A 22,155-nucleotide genomic window follows, 5' to 3' on the forward strand; every position below is an offset into this window, starting at 1 on the left:
AGGCTTTTTCATTGGTGCTATTTGCCTATGGATTTGCCCCTCTCAAGTTTTTTCCTATAGCAGTTAAGGAGGGCTAGAACTTAAATGATTATTTGAATGCTGATGAAGGCAGGGTCCCTTTCCCAGCAGCCATCTTTGCTCTGGCATTGCTGTGGGATGACCATAGCTGCCCCTCACTTAGAAGTTTTCTAATTACTGTGGTACTTACCACTGTGGTTTCAAAGTAGAGACACAAAAGGTGGGTGATGCGGCAAAATGATAGAAAACATTGTTCTTTAATTTCTCTTGAAAATGAGAGAGATGACAGAAGAGAATGTTTTAAATATATACTATCTTAAATAGATTAGGCAATTTTCCCCACAAAAGCAAGAGATATAATCACTGTGCTCAAGAAGCTTGCTCCTTGCATTAAGATGTTGATGATAATAGGTCAGCTAACTTGCTTAGGGTCATAGCACTAACTCTGATTCTGAAACCTACATATGTAACCTTTACTGCCTCCTCGAAACAGTGTTGTCATAATATTTTGTCAGATGTAGGAGCAATGTGATGAAGTACCAGAGTAGATAACTATACCTGGTAGGTGGTGTAAAACTTGCAGATAACTACTATTGTCTCTCTCCTCTCTGCAAAGTCAGCCTTTCTTATTTTGTTCAGGTCAAAACTGCAGGAGCACAGCCAGCAGTGGTAGCTTTTCCTCTTCTTTCCTCAACACAGTCTTCTCCCACCCTGAGGTGTTCTCAGAAAACAGATTGAGGACCTCTGATAGGTAAAATGAGAATCCAAAAGATGAGAGTACCAGTTCTGACTGTTAGTACCTGATTTGGTGATCTCAGATTAGATAGTTTTATTTCCCCTGGTCTCCTTTTTTATCTGGAGAAGTAGAGGCCCTGTGCATGAAAATTCATGCACTGGAGGGGGTCCCTCAGCCCGGCCTGCCCCTCTCACAGTCCGGGCGCCCTCAGGAGCAGGAGGCGACCCAGCAATCGGGAAGGCGATGCCCCATCACACCTCTGCTGCTGCTCTAAATTTCTAATTTTTAACTTATGTTTGCCCTAAATTACCAAAAGCCTTAGTCCCCAATTGTACTGAACTATGGAAGCATGACCTAGTTCACTTAGAACTTTTGTTCTTAAAAAATATATATAACTTTTGCAATTATTTGCAGTTCACCTAACGTTGCCAAAAAATTTCACGTTGGGCATTTGCGTTCTACCATCATAGGTAAGTTGTTTCACAGAAAATATTAAGCATGTCTTTGGGGCACTATTTGATGATACAGTCTAATGGTTTAGTGCTTAAATAGCAATAGGACAAAAAAGTTTAAGTTTATTTGAGCTTGGTGCTCATTAAATATTACATGAAATGGGAAAAACTGGGTTAGAAGTAGAAAAAAGAAATTTGTTTAAAAACTTAAAGATTAACTCAGAAAACAGTTTTAACTGAAATGTTTGTTATTATTTTAACTTTAAAAAATATTTATGCATGTGGAGAAAATATTTATGTGATAATGATAATAAGCTCCCCCATTTTTTTATTCATATATTCTGTTTTAAAATAGAAACTGTTGCCTGGCCGGCCTGGCTCAGTGGTTGAGCGTTGACCTATGAACCAGGCAGTCACAGTTCAGTTCCCCCCATCAGGATGCCCAGGGTACAAGATCGATCTCCAATAGGGGGTGTGCAGGAGGCAGCAGATCAATGATTCTGTCTTATCACTGATGTTTCTATCTAGACTATGGATGAGGAAATGCAGATACCAAAAAGTAACTTATCCAAAATCACACAGCTAGCTAAGTATAATAGCCAGGATTGGAAATTAGACAGTCAGTTCCAAAATCCTAAATTAAGTCTTTCAGTTGGATTTGTAATGTAATAAGATGTTAAGAAAAAATAAGAATACAGTCTGAGTACCATCTGAAGAAGGTGGTTCCTGTTGCTGGGACTCTATAGGTTGGGAAGGCCTTGAAATAGGGAAGCTGCAGTAATTTAAGTCAGATATACATATAGGTGAGTGATTACATGGAGAAAACTGGATCTACTCTAGTAAAAGCAGGAAGGGATTTACTATAGGATATTGACTAATTTATCAAGTTGTTGGGAGTGCTGAAGAAGCTTTGGATTAAGCTGGCAAAAATTATTCCTAAAACTATAGCATGAGTTTGGTCATCAAGGAGCATCTCCCTTTTCTGCAATCACTTCCACTGCTTTAGAACCATGTTGCCACTACCGTAGTCAGGAAACTCCCACTAGTCCTGCCTTGCCTTCTAGAATTCATACTAGCAAAAGAGGCAGCCCCATTCATTCTCAGTCTTTCAGTTACCTTGGAGGATACATGGTAGGACACCAGGTCCTGTATTTGTGATGACGTACACACCAGCCCCACAACTATGTTTGTCAGAAATAATGGAAGTAGCCCCCATTCCACCTTCTGAATCTCATGCAAAGTATATCTGTTTGGCTAAAGCTAAATTACTTCTGGAACTCTAACTGCCAAAGATTCTGGAAAATGTAATTTTTAGGTTTCTAAGCCTCTGCAGTATGTTGAATGCACACTAGAAGGAAAATGAAATAGATGTGGAATATCAAAGCAATATCAGCAGTTCCGGAAAGCCTTGGACTGCTGTGTGCTGTTAGGGAGCAGGCATGAGAAGGTGGACTTCAGTGATTGGAATAAGTTAAAGTGAGCTATTTAAATCTAAAACCAGTATGGCTCAGGTTCTGTAGGGCACAGCCAAATTATTTTTTATTAATTACTAAAACGATATTATTTTCTGCTCTTGGGATTAACTTGGAATAGCAATTACCCTAAAGTGATCCCAACTCCCATTAATGTTAATGAAAATTCTGTTCTTATGAAAGTTAGTGGATACCTTGTAATAACCACCCACCCAATAATTTCTTACTTTCCATAACATAGATGAAAACATAATAATGAATGTTGTAGTAAATACAACAACAACAACAAAAACCTGAGCTAGTAAATTTGCCAAAGGAATTTTCTGTGTTATATTTTGATAATAGAGAAGCACATGGTTCTTATGCCAAAATGGTTAACAAGAATGAGAAACTGTATATTTTATTCATTACTAGGAAATTTCATAGCAAATCTCAAAGAAGCTTTAGGACATCATGTAACCAGAATAAATTACCTTGGAGATTGGGGTATGCAGTTTGGTAAGTAAGTTTGAGATCTTACTTTTCATTTCACTGTTAAATATAATATGTTTTAATATCATGCCACTTGGTTATCTGCACAGAATATAAGCAGAATCCCATTAGATAAAATAGCGCCTCCTACATTTTCCCCCCCTTAGTGGCTCTTTTGCATAAATTTTGTATTCTATTTTTTTAGAATAATTCTCACCACACAAGTAAGTTTGGCTGAGGAAACTTCACACATTCAGAGAAACATCTGATAATACAGGACTTTTGTGGTCTTATTAAAGAAAAATAGCTTATATTTGTGAGTTAATGGAGGAGTGTGTATACAGGGAAGAAGATAGGTCTAGTGGTGTACACCCTTGTCAACCACAGCCCTTCCTGGGCCATTATACGTGAAAGTTGATCTGTTTTTATATCCTGGGCCCATAGTCTAGAGAGGAAAGGAAAACAAAAGGGTAAAGAGGAGTGAGATCCAGACAGATTAAGTGCCACAAATGATCTCCAATGTCAAGTTCAATCAGAATCATTCCTAGCTCCTATACACCAATAATTAAGGTATAAGAAGGGCAAGATAAATGTAGTTGCTAAGGCAGTAAAGAACTAATAGCATGTGAGTGCAAATTTTTTAAAATCTCTGGCAACTACTATGTTTGTTTTAAGATCTAGCCCTTACAGTGTCATCTCTAAAGCATTCTGACACCCAGACACACCCTTGCCCACCTTCTTCCATCACCAAGTTCCTAGTACCTAGCTCTATTGAAATAGGTTTCTGTTTTACTGTCTTCTTATTTTTGTCCTCTCCCTGCTAAACAATATATATATATATATATATTGAGGGCAGGAAGTATGTCTTAAATATCTTTGTATCCATATTGCCTGGCACATAAAAGGCACTTAGAATGATGAATGATTGTCTTGGAAAGTATTTTACAATCCTAATCCAAGAGAAAGGCTAGGTAATATTTTAAATTTCTCTAAAATGCAGTGTACACTGCTAGTTCTAAAGTTCACTGATAATAGTATGTTCCATATCTAATGAAATTAAATCAAAGCTTTCAAAAGATAGACTTATCAGAACCTTCTCTTGTGAGTATTATACTTTTAGTTAATAAAAATATTTTTTAGACCTTACAATGGATAAATTTGAACCTGTTAATAGTGCCCTTGTATTCACTGTGGAGGAATCAGAAAGCATGCCCTGCATTTTAAAAATCCATCTGTAGTTTGCAACAGCTGGCAGAGGTTTAGGCTCTAGGCTCAATAGTCAGACTAATAGATGGTGTCTACTTTATATTAGTTTGACTGATTTAAGCATTTTACAGGCATTAGCAAATGTGTCATGATGATATTCATGGAATTTTAGCTGCAGGATTTTATTGTAGTTGTTTTTCTCTAAAGGATTACAGTGCTTAATGACCTGTTAACATTTCCATTATAACGGTCATTGTTGAAGAGTTTTAATTTTGGTTGTTTCAGCTATCCCCTATTGAAAGTTGGCAGACATGCCTAGGCACAGAGGTTTTGAAAATATATTAGGTGTAATGTTAAATGGAATTGGCCTTTTCCAATTTCTGTTTTTTAGAACACTGTGAATCTTTCCACACCCTGCTTACTCCCAAAACCTTGAATCACAATCATATTTGCTTTTGCTTAAAAGCGAATAGAGCTGGTACATATTTAATCATCCTTCTAGTACCTGTCTAAGCTCCAAAGTATTGTATATATAATGTGTCAGTAGCATCCCACTTTCTGCTGAGCCTATGTAGAAAAATGTACCCCAGTCAGCAAAGCCCAGTGGCAGTAGCTCCTTTAGAGCTGAAGTTTGGTAACTGATACAGTTGTAGAAACAGATATTTTTTAAAAATAATTAAACTACTTTTTGTTGCTGTTGATCCCAGGTTGCAGATATCCTTTCAAACTGAAATTGTGATAATCTTTTAGCAAAATATTTTAAGAGTATAAATATTCACGGTCCATCCTGGGCATTTTCATTGCTGGTTTATAAACTTTAATTACTATTTTTTTAAAATGTTCAAACTAACATTGTCATTGAATGCTGAACTTCCCACCAAAGATTACCCCCAAAAAAATTATTGTCAAATGGCAAAAATATGGCCAGATAAAAGAATTTTGTTGCTTGGTCACCTTGAATGAGATAAGTAACCAGGGGTGTTTTGAGTTTTATCTTTTATTGTTTTTATTAATTATTTGTGTAAGAAGTGATATTATAATATCCAGATAATTCCTACCTTTGTTTATTTCAGTAGCTACAAGTTTAAAAAGAAAGTTTTGAAATCACTTGCCATCAGTTTGTTTTCACAAATTTTCAGTGCCCAGTGTCCAGCATCATGATGTTTTCTCCAGAGTTAGCTGCTCAACAAATGCTTCTTTTATGTTTGCCAGGGAGGTGTTGAGCACTGTTAGTACAAAGATAAGTTACTTTTACCTCTGCCTTTGATGAGCTCATAGTCTGTTGGTTTCTGTGAAGTTAATTTCAATAACTCAGTATACTGAATTTGACTACTGTTGGTTTATGGGGTAGCAGAAGGTGATAGCATGTGTTTTGCAATATTCAAAGATACATAATTATGAGAGATCTTTTTGTAGAACTATACCTATTCTCTGCCATGACTGATCTCTACTCTTCCATTTTATGTTTTCATTTATGGATTATTATGGTAGGTCTTCTGGGAACTGGCTTCCAACTGTTTGGCTATGAAGAAAAGCTCCAGTCCAATCCTTTGCAGCATCTCTTTGAAGTAAGTTGTCAATAAACAGTATTAGAAAATATTTCAACTTTTTTTTTTTTTTCAGAGTGCTATACAGCTTGGTAACACATTTTTAATCCCAGAGGTTTTGTTTTTAATTTAATTTAATTTTTTAAAATATATTTTATTGATTTTTGTACAGAGAGGAAAGGAGAGAGAGAGAGAGTTAGAAACATCGATGAGAGAGAGTCATCGATCAGCTGCCTCTTGCACACCCCCTACTGGGGATATGCCCGTAACCAAGGTACATGCCCTTGACCGGAATCGAACCTGGGGCCCTTCAGTCCCCAAGCTGACGCTCTATCCATTGAGCCCAACCGGTCCCGGCTAATCCCAGAGGTTTTAACAAATGTTCCTTAAAACAGGGAACCACAAAATTAAAAATGTTTTTATTTTACTGGGGAGTTATTTTAATTTTCAAATCCAAGAGTTCTTTTATTACTATTTTAGTTGATTTGGGACACTAATTCTCTAGACATCAAATCTTCTTAGAATAAATACATAGGATAAAAATTTAATAATACAGAGAGAAATTTCTGAATTTTTGTCAGTTATATACCGCAGCTTTTTTATTTTTTAAATATATTTTTATTGATTTCAAAGAGGAAGGGAGAGGGAGGGAGAGATAGAAACATCAATGCTGAGAAAGAATCATTGATCATCTGCCTCCTGCAAACCCCACACTGGGGATTGAGTTCACAACCCGGGCATATGCTCTGACTAGCAATCCAACTGTGACCTCCTGGTTCATAGGTTGATGCTCAACCACTGAACCACGCCAGCCAGACACTGGAGCTTTGTTCATGGTAGAAACTATAATTTATTTAGACTTGAGAAAACATGAGATTATACTCCTTTTGCTCTTCTTTTGGTGTTGAAGAAGGTGTGTTTTTCTCTAACTTTACATGGCCTTTTTTCATTTCTTTCAGCTCCTTTTCTTGACTCTTGTCCAATGTGAACTCCTTTCTTTCCTACTTCATTTAGTTCTCTCATTTCTCTGTCATCATTCCATCCTGGAGTTCATTAATAAAACTCTTCCTATCTAATTAATCTCCAAGGAACTGTTTCCTTTCATTGTCTCAGTTGTTATCTCTGCTATTTCTGGGCCTCACAAGAAGAAATACAAATATACCATCAGCCATAAATATTTTAGTAAAATCTGTTCTCAAATTCAATAGAAACATAAACATGTGTTTCTTTCTATGTAGTTTAATACAGCTTCCTGTCTTTTGAGACTCATAGAAAGGAGATCATGGGTCTATGTTAAAGGTGACTAATTAATAGATCCACAGAAGGAAGAAACGGGCAAGAGTGTTCCTATGAATAACTAAAAACTCAAGGAACAATGGCTTTGCTTTCATTAAGTGTTCTTTTGTTTTATAGGGGAGCATTATTTATGGACAAAAGAGTGCAAGTCAAATACATCCACCTTGCTGTTGATAGTAGAAGATAGAAATCTATTAGAACACCCACCTGCTCTCTTTCTCCTTCCTTTGCAGCACAGAGAAAATGAAGAGCCTAAAGTAAAACTATGATTATTTGCAGATGACATGATATTGTACGTAGAAAACACTAAAAATCCATTTAAAAAAAAAACCTACTAGATTCAATAAATGAATTTGGCAATGTAGCAGAATACAAAATTATGGCATTGATGGCATTTTTATGCACCAATAATGAACTCTCAGGAAGAGAAAAATGAAAAAAAATAACAACCCCACAATCTCATTTGCAATTGCAGTGCAGTGCTGATGGCATAGTGGTGAGCCCAGCTGCCTCCCACTTACTATTACAACACAAAAATTATGATACTTAGAATAAAGCACTTTTGATGTTTCTCTTGAAATTATTGTGTTTTCTTTGTTTACAAAATCCACATTATTAACCAGTACACCTGGTAAGCCTACATAATGCCTTGCAGGCACACAGCTCTACTTGCGTGATGAGCTTCCAGCCTCTGTGTTAGGGAAGCCGTGAACCTTTTTCTCTGAGTGCCTCTTGTCACCCCAGGGTCTGCTCAGTTTCTGCTATTCCATATCCCATCTTCAATGTAAACAATTCTTCCCTCTCTCTGGGAAGTCTCTTTGCTTCACCATTGCTCTTATTTTGAGGAAGGGAGAGGAAGAAATAGAAATACCAATGATGAGAAAATTATTGATTGGCCACTCCTGCATGCCCCTACTGAGGATTGAGCTACCAGGCCCTGACGAGGAATTGAACTGTGACCTCCTGGTTCACAGTTCCACACTCAACCACTGAGCCACACTGGCGGGGAGAAAGGGTTTTTATGTTTTGTTTTAATTATTTCTATTTTAAAATTTAAGGAAGGAAAAATATTTTGATTAAGTTTTTAAAAAATATATTCTTACTGTAGTTTGAATGCTTATTAGGTTTTTAAATGTTTGGCTATTTGAGTTTAGAGTCCTAGATTTTAAAAGAATAAAATATTTCCTCTTTTGAAAATGAGGGTATTTTGTGTATGTTTGCTTATTAATTGTGTTTGTATGTTTGAGAGATTGATTTTGAATCATAAACTATATATATATGTCTTTACTCCTTTAGGCTGGACAAGGGGCATATCTCATTATATTGCACTTTGCTTTATTGCTCTTCATAGTTGTAGGCAATCTTTAGGTATGCCTGTATTAAGCAGTTGTCATTGTAGATAGGTCATTCAAGAGTCAAGAAGTTTGCAATTTACTGTCTTACATTGACTCTCTCAGTTGCCTATACTTTACCAAAGTCATGTTTTCTAACTGAATAATATTTGGACTTATTTATAGGACCATATGGAAATTATTTTTTTATGATATGTGTGTCAGCTCTCCCAGGTTTGGTGATTCACTAGGAGGACTCACAGGACTCAGCATATAATTGTACTCATAGCAATTATTTATTATAGCAAAAGCATTCAAAGCAAAATCTGCAAAGGGAAAAGGCCCCGGGGAGAAATCCGGAGGAAACCAGGCCCAAGCTTCCCAGGGTCCTTTCCTAGTAGGGTCACACAGAATGCACTTAATTCCTTCTGCAACCAGTTGTGACAGTGCATGTGTGAAATAATGTCTACCAGGAAAACTCATTAGATGTTCTGTGTCCAGCGTTTCTTTTGGAAGATCATGTAGGTACCCTCTACGTAGCATGTACTAAAACTTCAAACTCCCAGAGGAAAGCAGATGTTTAGCATAAACTGTAGTGTTTGTACAAACAGTTTAGGCACAGTGAGATACTTTTATCAGTGAGGTTGGTGAGAGCATTACCAAAATCCAAGGTCCTAGATGTCAGTCAGGGGCTAACCTTGCAAACAGAACATTTTAAGGATTTCAGTCTCAGACCTGCTATATTAACTCTTTTCTACACAATATACTTTAAAGAGGAAAACTATATTAAGGTAGTATTTACTTTTAGTTAGGTATGTATTCATTCAATTCTGCCATTCTAGTAAATAACACAAGCCATCAATGAAAGATAAGATATTTTTACCTTGAGACAGATGTTTAATGCACTGTTCCTTATGGTGGTAGTATCTCTTGGGTATAAGCCACATTGTGGTTCTCCAAAAGTATTCTCCAGCAGTCAAAGCATTTTTATGTAAATACTGCTGCCATGGTATTTTGATGATATTACTCTCAGAGTTTAGAGGCCTCATTTTTTATTTTATTTTTTGGTACTTAGTCAATTTTTATTACTTTCATGCTACTTTAATAGTTTTCTGGGGGGGAAATTATGGGGATAGGTAACTTATTCCTGTTTCTCTCTGGAAGTGAGTTATAACTTGTAAATAAAATCTTTATTGTTTGTATATATAACTTCAAAACTACTTGAGCTATAATGTCAATACTTAACCTTGCATTTTGGAGACTGGAAAATAATAAACTGTGTTGTGAACACAGAATCCTAGAACTGCCAGAGTCCTTAACAAGCTCTCCAACTTCAGTCCTATCATTGGTTCAGAGCTGAACCAGCCAAGGCAGATGGTATAAAAGCACTCCAGCGGTGAGGACTCTACGCAGTTCTCAGGAGCCCATGTTGGAGTATAATAAGCTAAGCTAACTGACTGAAAAGTCTTCCTGGGTCACCTATTTTACTGGTCTTTTGTGCATTTAGAGAACAATTAAAAAATAATTTCATAACTGCTAAATCATCCTTTGGCCTTTTCTTTGCCAGATTGAGCCAAGTTGTAGCAATAACAATTTGACTTTAAAAAATTAAAAAAAAAAACAAGCGGAAACTGGTTTGGCTCAGTGATAGAGCATCAGTCTGCAGACTGAAGAGTCCCAGGTTCGATTCCGGTCAGGGGCATGTACGTTGGTTGCGGGCACATCCCCGGTAGGGGGTGTGCAAGAGGCAGCTGGTCGATGTTTCTCTCTCATCGACGTTTCTAGCTCTCTATCTCTCTCCCTTCCTCTCTGTAAAAAAATCAATAAAATATATTTTTTAAAAAATAATAAATAAATAAATAAATAATTAAAAAAAACAAGACATGCTATTCTAGTCTAAGCCAGGCTTTCTTAATGTAAGGGTCTATGAACTTGGATGGGAAGAAAAATTTATACATTTTCACTAAACTCTATCAGAAAGTTAACATTTTCTTTTATTACTATATCTTAAATAAAAAAATATTTGGATAACTATTTCATTGTAATTGTTTCCTTTGTAAATGTATGTATTTTACTTTGTGCATTTAGAGAAGAAGAGGTCCATAGGGTTCACTAAAGGTTCATGACAAAAAAAAATAAAGGTTACACTCTGTGATGAGGGCGGTTGGATAACCTTTAAATGAAAATTTTTAGAATTGTGTTTTGTTTCTTCTTTTCCTTATTAAAGATAACTGTGAATAGTAATATATATTACTGTTGTGCTTTTAGGTTTATGTACAAGTTAATAAAGAAGCAGCGGAAGACAAAAGTGTAGCCAAATCAGCACATGAATTCTTCCAGCGATTGGAATTAGGTGACATGCAAGCACTTGCACTATGGCAAAAATTTCGGAACTTGAGCGTAGAAGAGTACATTCGGATTTACAAGGTACCTGTCCACTCTCTTGCTTTCTTGAGATTTGGTGCAGCTCTTGACTGGTACCACCAGGCAGCCACGTTTCTTCCTAAGGTCATGTTTTAAAAATAGATTTGTCGTTGAGTTGGGATTTAGGACTCAAATTTTGTTCTTTGGACTGAAAGTTAGAGCTATGAAATAATCTTACAGCCTAGGAACTTAACAACATTGTGATACTTCATTTCAGAGAGGATTTTCTCTATCATTCCTCCACTTTCTTACCCACCATTTTTCTTCACGATGGGTATAAATTTGTTCATTTAATTAACATTTAGGGCATGGGAAAAATACAACAGTGAATAAAAAGGATAAATTTTCTCATGGACTTTACATCCTAGCATTGAGACAGTGCATTAAACAAAGGTAGTGCGAATTAAATAAGAGCACGTAGTCTGTTAGATGGTAATGTGGAGGAAAATAAGCAGGGAAGAAGAGTTCAGGCATGGGTGGACTGAAGAGAGTTTCTGTAAAGAAGCCCATGTGGGTGGGGTAGGTAAACAAGATGCGAACTGTAGGAGGAGAGATTGAAGAGGTTATAGGGTGGGACGTGGTGTGGGCTGTTTTCCAGGGCTGTCCACTCTGGTTCCGTGAGGGGATGGAAATGTCCTGTATCTTTGCTATCCAGTATGGCAGCCACTAGCCTTGTGTGGCTACAGTGTGAGTAATGTCATTGAGAAACTAAACGTTTAATTGTATTTCATGGGAATTTCAACAGCCTCCTGTGCCTAAAACTACCATAGTGGACAGGATGGTACTGTTGGGAGGACTTGACTGGTGGAAGAGCCTTTAGAAGGTTAAAGCAGAGGAGGGACTTGTTCTGTGTGCCAGACTGTAGGGCATCCTATTTTGTCTTAGGGTAAGGTGGAGGACATTTAAGTAACTCTTTTTTTGTTGTTTGTTTCTGAACTCTTTTAGCGTCTAGGAGTACATTTTGATGAATACTCAGGAGAATCATTTTATCGTGAAAAATCTCAAGAAGTCTTAAAGTTGCTGGACAGTAAAGGACTCCTGCAGAAAACAATGTATGATCAGGCTACTATTCTTTAGTAAAGTTATTTGTTCTTTTTTTGAAATTGGTGTTGATATCTTCACAGTAAGGACAACAGAATGTGCTATGCAGCCCTTTCTGTCACTTTTTTAATAGTGCTTTTGCTATTCAAAGTATTTTTATACATGCTGTCTTTTTTTTTGTTGTTTGTTTTTTGTTTTTATACATGCCGTCTTTTGCTACCATAACATAATTCTGGTAAGGTTGGGAGAAAGGATATTATCTGCTGCTTGCACATGAGCAAACAAGAACAGAAGGTACATATGACCTGCCTAAAGTCACAATGACTGATAATAGTATAACTGTAAAAAAGCCATAGGATTCACATCTTACTTAACCCTGCCTTTTTAAAAAAAATAATCCTATCCTCTTCAATAAAAGACTTAAGGCAGCTCATGAAAATAGATATAGTAAAACAGCAAGCTTTTGAAAGAGTAAAACCAGGAAGAAATCAGGAAGTGGGAGCAGAAAATAATATGAAGTCAAGATGATATTAGTACGTCATGTAACACAAACTGGGATTCTGTTTCCTAGCTTAAGGTAGATTTCTAATTTAGCTTTGAGCTTCCTGTCAACCAAACAGAAAAATAGTTGTACTAGTCATAGCAGCTCAAATATCTGTAATGTAAAAGCAAACCATTCGCTTAGAAGTGCCGCTTTTCATAAAACCAAAGAGCAATTTCTTTTTTCATCTTTATAAAGAAGACATGGAATCTGTGTTTAATAAAATCCTCAGCAATGTTATTAAGGAAAATTTTTAGATTACCATATACAGATTCTAATTTTTGTTCAGGCAGGAAAGACTATAACAAAAATCCCAAGGTTTTATTACTCAAGGGTACTTTAAGGCATCCAAAGCTATAATAGTTCAATATTTAATGTTATAATAACTGGAATTAGAGAAAAAATGTTTTATAGTTAAACTATAGTTGTAATCTCATTTTTTTAAGGTATGTTTATGACATAATCTAAGTACCTTATCCAGAGTTACAAAATAACTAAATATTAATTGCACTAGAGGCCCGTGCATAAAATTCATGCACTCGGGCAGGGTGGGAGGATCCCTTAGCCTGGATTGCGAGTGAGCATAAGCCAGGCCGAGGGACCCCACTGGTGTATAACCCAGGCCAAGGAGGGACATGGGAGGTTGGCCAGCTGGGGAGGACCGCAGGAGGACTCCAGGGCGTGTCTGGCCTATCTTGCTCAGTCCCAATTGGCCAGACCCCCTGCAGCAAGCTAACCTACCAGTCAGAGCATCTGCCCCCTAGTTGTCAGTGCATGTCATAGCAAGCAGTTGAGGGGCCTTACCATATTACACTTTGATTGGTTGAATGGCTGACCAGATGACCAGACACTTAGCATATTAGGCTTTTATTATATTGGATTATACCCACTTGTAATAGATTCATGGTCAGATGACATCTTATTTTTCTTTATTGTTGGTTATACCGCTTATTGCTACCAAGTAATAAAAATAGCTTCTTGTTTGACAAAGAAAATGTTATAGATATTATACTTTTAAAGGTCTTAATTTTTATTATGTTACTTCAAGTTACCTTTCTGCATTTCTAGGAAAGGAACGGCTGTAGTGGATCTTTCTGGGAATGGTGACCCCTCCTCAATTTGTACTGTGATGCGTAGTGATGGGACATCTCTCTATGCAACGAGGTTTGTGTCTTATGTGAAGATGAGCATTAGAATTAGAATGTGTATATGACTTCATGTTATTTGTTCTAGAGTTACTGCTAAGTCAGTTATGTTATCCTCAAAACTATTATCAAAGGCTAATTTCTAAATCTCTTGTTCTCATCACTAAAAATATACTTTTTGGGTTTCCGTTTAGTGCTACTTTTATTACCTCGAAAGGTTAAAAGTCATCAGAAAAGTGACTGAAAATTACTTACAATTTGTCAAACATCATAGAATTCCACATTATTCTACAACTATAAAATTGAGATTCCTCGTAATCAACTATAAATATTTTACAATTGCATAATGGGAGGGAATGTATGCTAAAAGGTGGATGTATGAGCTCATTGGTGTCCTCACAATCAGTCCTTATTCTGATTGTGGTAAAACAGGCCATGTCACTTAACATTTTTTTCTTCTGTCTCCATGGCTGACTCCTGTGCTACAAGCAGTCTCTGTTACTAAGATCTTGGATTGTCAAACACATTTATTTCTGAGACAAAGCTAATAGGAAGGAAAATAAAAAAGCCACACAAGCACACATGGCCATACTCAAGCACTGCTGGCAAAGGGCTCTAGTATCTCCTGGGCTAGTTTTATATTATATCACAAATCTCTCATAAGCATAGTGAAAGTAATGGTATTTTTTTCTTTTCTTTTTTTAACTACTATCCTTTGTTCCAAACTACTTTAAACAGCCACCTATCTCTCTTACTGTCCTTCAGAAAATTAATCTACTTTCTATTACTTTTTGAAATGTCTTTATCAATTCCATACAGTTGAAGGTGGGAAATGAAAAGAACTCATATATCTAAGAAGTACATTTGTTTTTCTAGGTACAAAAATATAAACAGTAGGTCCTCGGGTTCCATCAGAGATCCATTCCTACAGCGTAACATAGTGCGATTTTTGCCGTTAAGTTGGAACTTATCTACATAAGCACCTATGTTCCTCACTTGGAGCACATACACAGCAGTAATGAAATGAAACAGTAAAAAAAATTTAAAAGAAAGAACAATTCCTGACCTTTACTTACTTTATTATAAGTAATAAAAAGCATAAAGCACATATGTATATACGTCGAAATGATGGAACTTTTTTTTTTATAAATAAATGAGAGATGGCGACGTAACCATGAAACAACATACATTGATTCTGACTTAACCTGCCTGTAGTAGAAAAAAAAATTTTTTTGTGCCAGCTAACTATGGATTACAAAAGAGACCTATGAGCAATGGTTATAAGAACTGTGTCCACTCAAACAGAAGTTACATGACATGAAGACCCTGTAACTGCCCTGAATCTGGTGCAGGAAATTCATGCACAGGTAGGGTTCCTAGTGGCTACCGTTGCCAGCCAGGGTGCCTTCCTTCCCCCAGCTGCCTGCCACGACCGCCAACCCTGCTCCCTAGTCAAACTCCTGGTTGAGGGAACAATTTGCATATTAGGTTTTTTATTACATAGGACTAGAGGCCCAATGCATGGAATTCATGCAAGGAGCTTGGTCCTCTCAGTCACTGTATCTTTGCCTTGGTCGGCCCTTGCAGCCCTGGCTTCATCAGGAAGGTTGTTCAGCTGTCCAATCTAATTAGCATATTATACCTTTATTATTAAAGATTATGAGGTAAGTACTAATGATATTTTGATAACCCTAACATTTCAAAAGATCTAGGAACTTTTTAAGTCCTCCCCCAGTACCATATATTATCAAAAATCATTTTAATTTTAAATTTCAACATTTTTATCATCTTGTCTTGACATTTCATAGTTTATGGTTTATTTTTTATTATTTTATATAACATGTAAACTGGGTCTTTTCTAGTTAATCAGAGATGAGAGAGTTAAATAGAACTTTTATTAAAGTATATTATGATCTTTTAAAATGCTTTAGAAAATATTACTTATGACTGATACAAGACTTTGAAACCCCTTGATCATACTAATAGAGGAGTAGCTAGAATATATCTATTTAACTACTATGTCAACTACACTAATAAAGGAGAAACATGCAAATTGACCATCACTCTGCTACACCCACCAGCCAATCAGGAGTGATTATGTAAATTAACCCAACAAACATGGTGGTGGCCACAGAGCTGGAGTGAGCAGGCTTGGGTGACCCCAGAGATGGAGGTAGCCAAGACTCCCACCCGCCCTGGTAGCTGCTAAAGGAGGAGCTGGGAACCAACCCATGCTTCCAGCCAGCTCTGGCTGTGGCTGAAGGAGGGGCTGGTAGCTTGGGTTGCTAGGGGGCGTGGCCAGCCTGGAAATGGCCCTCAGCCCCTTACCCAGGCTGGACACACCTCCATGGGTGAGGGTCCCCACTGCGGGCTTGCCCAGCCTGCAAATAGCCTTCACCCCCTCACCCAGGCTGGCCACTCTCCCCCAGTGGGGACCCTCAGCCCTTGGGAGTGTGGCCAGCCTGCAAACCACCACAGGCTCCTTGCCCACACCCCAAGGGAAGCCCCACCCTGATCCAGGACACCCTTCAGGGCAAACCAGCTCGCCCCCACCCATGCACCAGGCTTCTATCTATACTATTAAAAGGGTAATATGCTAATAAGTCTGGGAGACCTTCCGGATGTTCTGAACAAAGCCATGGTGGCGGGCTCAAGGTAGAGATAGTTAGAGGCCAAGAGGAGAGGACAGTTGTGGTGATTAGGCCAGGATGGGACAGCAGTTGTGGGTGATCAGGCCAGTGGGAGGGGTGGGGGGGGTAGTTGGGGCTGAGCAGACCACCAGGGGGGCCAGTTGGGGGAAAGCAGACAAATCAGTAGGGGTCAATTGGGGGTGATCAGGATAGCAGGGGGGCAGTTTGGAGTGAGCATGCCAGCAGGGGTACACTTGGGGGCAAGCAGGCTGGCATGGGGGGTGGGCAGTTGGGAGCAACCACGTTGGCACGGGGGGCAGTTGGTGGTGGTCGGGGTTCCAGGGAGGGCATTTGGAGGTGAGCAGGCTGGCGGCGGGGGGCAAGCAGGTCTGCAGGCAGAGTGGTTAGGGGCAGTCAGGCAGGCAGGTAGGTGAGTCGTTAGGAACCAGCAGTCACGAATTGTGAGACGGGTGTCCAACTGTCAGTTTAGGCTCAATGCCTGTAAACCGGCAGTAGGACATCCTTCGAGGGGTCCAGATTCGGGAGGGTGCAAGCCGGGCTGAGGCCTCCCGCCGTTCTTGTATTTCGTACACCGGGCCACTGGTCCTGAGAAAGAAGAACAAAGGAGGATGGAACTCAATACCAGATATCAAGCTATATTACAAAGCCACTGTTCTCAAGACTGCCTGGTACTGGCACAAGAACAGACATATAGACCAATGGAATAGAATAGAGAACCCAGAAGTTGACCCAAACCACTATGCTCAATATTTGACAGAGGCAAGAACATACCTAGAGCTAATTTAGTTGTTATTACAACTTGTTCCAGAGTCTTACTCATTTATGTTTTTTATCTTTTCATAGCACACTTGTTATTATTGCATTTCCTAAAGCTATTTTTATTATTTTTTACTTGGCATCTCAAAATATGATATTGGGCTTATACAAGCAGGAGTAATATACCCCAACCTGTGGGATAACAGGAGTTCTTAATTAGAAAAGCTTTATTACTATTAAAGAGGTAAACAAATTATTTCCCATATCTGCTTAGTAACTCTTAATTTATGGCCTTTTTTTTTTTTTTTTTTTCAGAGATCTTGCAGCTGCTATAGATCGAATGGACAAGTATAATTTTGATTCAATGATTTATGTGGTAAGTAATCACAGTAAAGAATAAAAGGTTATGATCCCTACCTCATAAAAACTGCAAAGATAGAAATTGGGTTGCAAATTTATGCCATGTTGAAAACTATGGAAAAATAATGTTGTCAAACTGTAGAAAGAATTTGGTACTAAGTGTGATTAAGGTGGCAACCACAATGTTTAAAAAAAAAAAAAACACATAAAAATTAAAAAGTTCACATTGTTTTATAGTAAAACAAAATTAATTATCTAAGTCAGGAAAATGGTTACCGTATGTGAAATGAATGTGTACAGGTCACTCATACACTTTTTTAAAAAATATATATTTTATTGATTTTTTACATAGAGGAAGGGAGAGAGATAGAGAGCCAGAAACATCGATGGGAGAGAGACATCAATCAGCTGCCTCGTGCACCCCCTCCCCACTGGGGATGTGCCCACAACCAAGGTACATGCCCTTGACCAGAATCGAACCCGGGACCTTCCAGTCCGCAGGCTGATGCTCTGTCAACTGAGCCAAACCGGTTTCGGCTTCTGTCATACACTTTTAAAAATAACTTTCTATTTTAAATATTTTAAGACTCACAAGAAGTTTTAAAATAGGATAGTGTTTTCATATGCCCTCTACCTAGCCTTCCCCAACAATAGTATCTTACATAACCAATTTTGGTATGTCCATACCAAAAAAGCAACATTGGAAGAGACCTTAATTAAATTTTGCCAATTTTTACATGACTGGTGCATGGGCCTGAATGTTTTTGTGTGGTGTGTTTTTATGAAATTTTATCACATATGTATTATAGATGCACATAACCATCACCACATTTAGGATGCAAAACTGTTCCATCACAAAACTGTTCCCTCAGGGTAACCACTTAGTAACCCTAGCCCTTGGCAGCCACTTCTCTGCTCTTCATTACTACAGTTTTGTCATACAAATGTTATATAAATGCATTCACAGTATGTGACCTTTTGAGTCTGGCTTGTTTTTACTCAACCTTAGGAATGCCCTTGAGATCCACCCAATCTCTTGTTTGTATCTGTTCCATTTGTTGCTGAGTAGTATTTAGTCTCTTCTTCCCTTTCCTTCACTTCCATGTAAACTCCTTTCCCCTAAAAAAAAAAGTTGCCATTAAATATCGTTTTTGGGGGTTTTTTGTTTGTTTATTTGTTTGTTTTTTAATATATTTTATTGATTTTTTTTGCCCCCCTCCCTCCCATACATACCCTCCCTCCCCAGAGTTTTATGTCCATTGGTTGCATTAAATATCGTTTTAGAGCTTAGCTTTGTTCTTCTTTGAGATAAAGATCATAACAGCTGGGAGAGAAGGAATTTAAATAGAAGATTCATAATATTAAAGCTTGAGTTTCCTCCTTACAGTGTAGCAGCTTGCTCTTCCTTCTCGTCTAGTACACTCACCTAAGACAGTCTTCTGGTGGCTTTCCTTTATGTGTTTATTTAAAACTTACCAATTAACAATGACTAGTCTGTCAGAACTCAAATATTTTAATTCATGTCCAGCATATTTTTGTAAATTATCATTGTTCTTTTATTTTAAATACTTTTTCTCCCCCCCAAAGACAGATAAAGGACAAAAAAAGCATTTTCAGCAAGTGTTCCAAATGCTGCAGATCATGGGATATGACTGGGCAAAAAGGTAATGTGTGCATGGTTGTTAACTACCTGCCTCAGAATCATTGTTAGGTCAGCCAAATCCAAAAATGTGCCAAGTTCTTAAAAATTTTCATTGAAATTTCTAAGTTTTAAGGTGTTAGTGTGGGAGAGCAGATGTTTTTATGTGTGTTAATTTATGCCTGGCTGAATTAATAAGTAGCTTATATAAACATCTAATAAATGTTTTTATTAGATATCTGCTCTCAGTGGCTTGATTTAAAAAAAATTTTTTTTAATATGTCTTTATTGATTTTAGAGGGAGAGAGAGAGAAAAAAACCATCAATGATAAAAATGAACCATTGACTGACTGCCCCTACTGGGGATCAAGCCTATAACCTGGGCATGTGCCCTTGACTGGCATCAAACCCGGACCCTGCAGTCTGTAAGCTGATGTTCTATCCTCTGAGCAAAAGCAGCTAGGGTTGATTTTCAAAATTCTTTACCCCCCTCTCCTGTTTTTCATAAAGGCAACTATGCTAGTGATTATCTCTAAATAATGCTGTGTGTTTAACATCTGTGGTATACAATAAATAACATCATGTTTCAATCTATTAATTTTTTAAAACCTCATTATGAGAGTTGAAGTTCAGACTACTCTCTAAAGTGGTTTTATTCTATACTTTGGTAACCAGCTAGTTTTCAGTTTTCAGCTAACTAAATGCTCACTCCATTTCAGGTGTCAACATGTGCCCTTCGGAGTGGTGCAGGGAATGAAGACTCGAAGAGGAGATGTTACTTTTCTGGAAGATGTCTTAAATGAGATTCGATTGAGGATGCTACAGAACATGGCTTCTATTAAGAGTGAATTCACTTTTTTGTTGTTATAGTCATAACTGCCTTTTTTTAAAAAATCTTTATTGTTGAAAGTATTACATGTCTCCTTTTTCCCCCTCATTGACATCTTCTAGCCTGCTCCCACCTCCCACCCAGGCCTTCACCATCCTATTATCTGTGTACCATGGATTATGGATGTATGCATAAAAATTATTCATTAATCTCATCCCACTCACCTACCTACTCCTGGCTACCATCAACAAATCAACAAATGACTAGTGCTGGCAAAAATGTAGAGAAAAGGGAAACCTAGTATACTCCTGGTGGGAATGCAGACTGGTGCAGCCAAGATGAAAAACAGTATGGGTTTCCCTTAAAAAATTAAATATGGAACTGCCATTTGACCCAGTGATCTCACTTCTAGGAATATATCTAGGAATATAAGAAACCCAAAACACCAATCAGAAAGAACATATGCTTCCCTGTGTTTATAGTAGCACAGTTTATAATAGCTAAGATGTGGAAACAGCCCTAATGCCCATCAGTAGATGAGTGGATAAAAAAGCTGTGGTACATTTATACCGTGGAATGCTATGCAGCTGTTTAAAAGAAGGATCTTAGCCTATGTGCCACTTTTATATTTTGCAGGTCTTCTGTGCAGTGTGATTTATTATTACCATTCCTCCATTGAACTTTCACTAATCTTATTTAAAAAATAGCTTTCACTAATTAAAGTTGCCAGAATTGTTAGACTTACTGCTCAAGTATTGTTCAGTCGGTAATCTGATTTGATATTACCGTGGCCTCTTTTCATGGATGGCTTCATATTATCATTCCATTGTTGGTAGTAGTTCTGTGAAGTTCCTGTTATATAATTTTAAATTAGTCATAAGTCCTTATGGCTTTAACCGTCACCCTTGGAAAAATAAGTGCCAGCTCTATCTATTGTCTTAGAAGGATATTTTCTTATAAGGGATATTTATTTAAAAAATAAACACAAAAAAGAAGTATTTTCCCTTTTAATGAAGGCAGGGGAATTGTCATTATCAAAGGCAAATAAACCCAAATTAAAAAAGTAAATTGCCCACTGTATACCTGTTTGTTCTTGATACCACCAGCATCCATTTTTGACAGATTTTATCTCCACTTCAGTCTGACTCTGTAGGTTCCGGCAGGTTAACGATACCACCTTTGCTGTTTCAGCCACCAAAGAACTGGAGAACCCACAGGAGACGGCAGAGAGGGTCGGGCTGGCAGCACTCATTATTCAGGTCTGTTCGACTGCTTCCTAGGACCCTTTGTGTGATAATAGAATGAATCCCAGCACTGAAGATTTCTCTGTCATTTTAGGACTTCAGAGGTTTACTCTCAGCTGACTATCAGTTCAGCTGGGATCGTGTGTTCCAGAGTCGTGGGGACACAGGTGTCTTCCTGCAGTACACGCACGCCCGCCTCCACAGGTGAGAAGAGGCTGCAGGGAAACAGTGGGCCGCTCTGCCCTTCCCAGGGTGGGGTTTGACTGCTGCATGCCTAAGACCAAAGGCCCTATTTTCCGGGCTTCTCAGATATCTCATATCCAAATCTAATTAGAATACAGTGGACAGCCTACATGTTACGTTGTTTTCTTGTAGGGTTTATAGAATATTTATTAGGCACCTATGTAGGAAATGCTTTTATGCACATTACTTTATTTAGTATTTACAATAATCCTACCAAAAGAATATACCGTTTTCAGATAAAGATACAGATTTAGGAAAAATTGAGGCATCAAGCCCTGGCTGATGTGGCTCTGCTTACACCAAAAGTTTAGTTCCATCAGGGCACAGAGCCCAGGTTGTGAGTTTGATGCATGTTCGGTGTGCGTGTAAGAGGCAACTGATCAATGTTATTTTCTCTCTGTGTGTCTCTCTTTTATCCCTCTCATCTTCTTACTCTCTCGAAAAATATAAAAATAAAAATAAAAATGTTTAAATAATTGAAGCATCAGACTGAACTTAGTTTTAAAGACAGGCCCTGTCACTAAGTGGAGCATGACTGAGAAATGCATTCTTAGGCGATTTCATGGTTGTGCACACATCATAGAGTGCATTTTCATAAATCTAGATGGTATAGCCTGCTACACACAAGCAGGCTGTATGCTATATAGCCTATTGCTCTGTAGGGGAACAAAAATAATTTCCCTGCACCCTTTCTTCTGGGTTCCTGACTGAAATATTCCTATAATAAAAGACAGATTAGCAGGAGAAAAATTA

The 22,155-nt window shown here is 37.8% G+C and overlaps 1 protein-coding gene across 2 annotated transcripts in view; it reads left to right on the forward strand.

Annotated features, from left to right (window-relative positions):
* Window positions 1-22,155, forward strand: part of RARS2 (arginyl-tRNA synthetase 2, mitochondrial) — a 62,578-nt gene that overhangs the window by 21,239 nt on the left and 19,184 nt on the right. For both annotated transcript variants that reach the window (XM_045572900.1, XM_036415190.2), the window contains exons 6-16: window positions 1,169-1,224; window positions 3,093-3,176; window positions 5,847-5,923; window positions 10,798-10,956; window positions 11,899-12,005; window positions 13,604-13,699; window positions 17,403-17,463; window positions 19,035-19,111; window positions 19,806-19,930; window positions 21,107-21,174; window positions 21,254-21,363. In XM_045572900.1, the coding sequence (XP_045428856.1) occupies window positions 1,169-1,224; window positions 3,093-3,176; window positions 5,847-5,923; window positions 10,798-10,956; window positions 11,899-12,005; window positions 13,604-13,699; window positions 17,403-17,463; window positions 19,035-19,111; window positions 19,806-19,930; window positions 21,107-21,174; window positions 21,254-21,363 (1,020 nt within the window). The remainder of the gene's footprint in view (window positions 1-1,168; window positions 1,225-3,092; window positions 3,177-5,846; window positions 5,924-10,797; window positions 10,957-11,898; window positions 12,006-13,603; window positions 13,700-17,402; window positions 17,464-19,034; window positions 19,112-19,805; window positions 19,931-21,106; window positions 21,175-21,253; window positions 21,364-22,155) is intronic.

The sequence above is a fragment of the Pipistrellus kuhlii genome, unplaced genomic scaffold (genome assembly GCF_014108245.1).
Source record: "Pipistrellus kuhlii isolate mPipKuh1 unplaced genomic scaffold, mPipKuh1.p scaffold_m20_p_5, whole genome shotgun sequence".
Taxonomy (NCBI): domain Eukaryota; kingdom Metazoa; phylum Chordata; class Mammalia; order Chiroptera; family Vespertilionidae; genus Pipistrellus; species Pipistrellus kuhlii.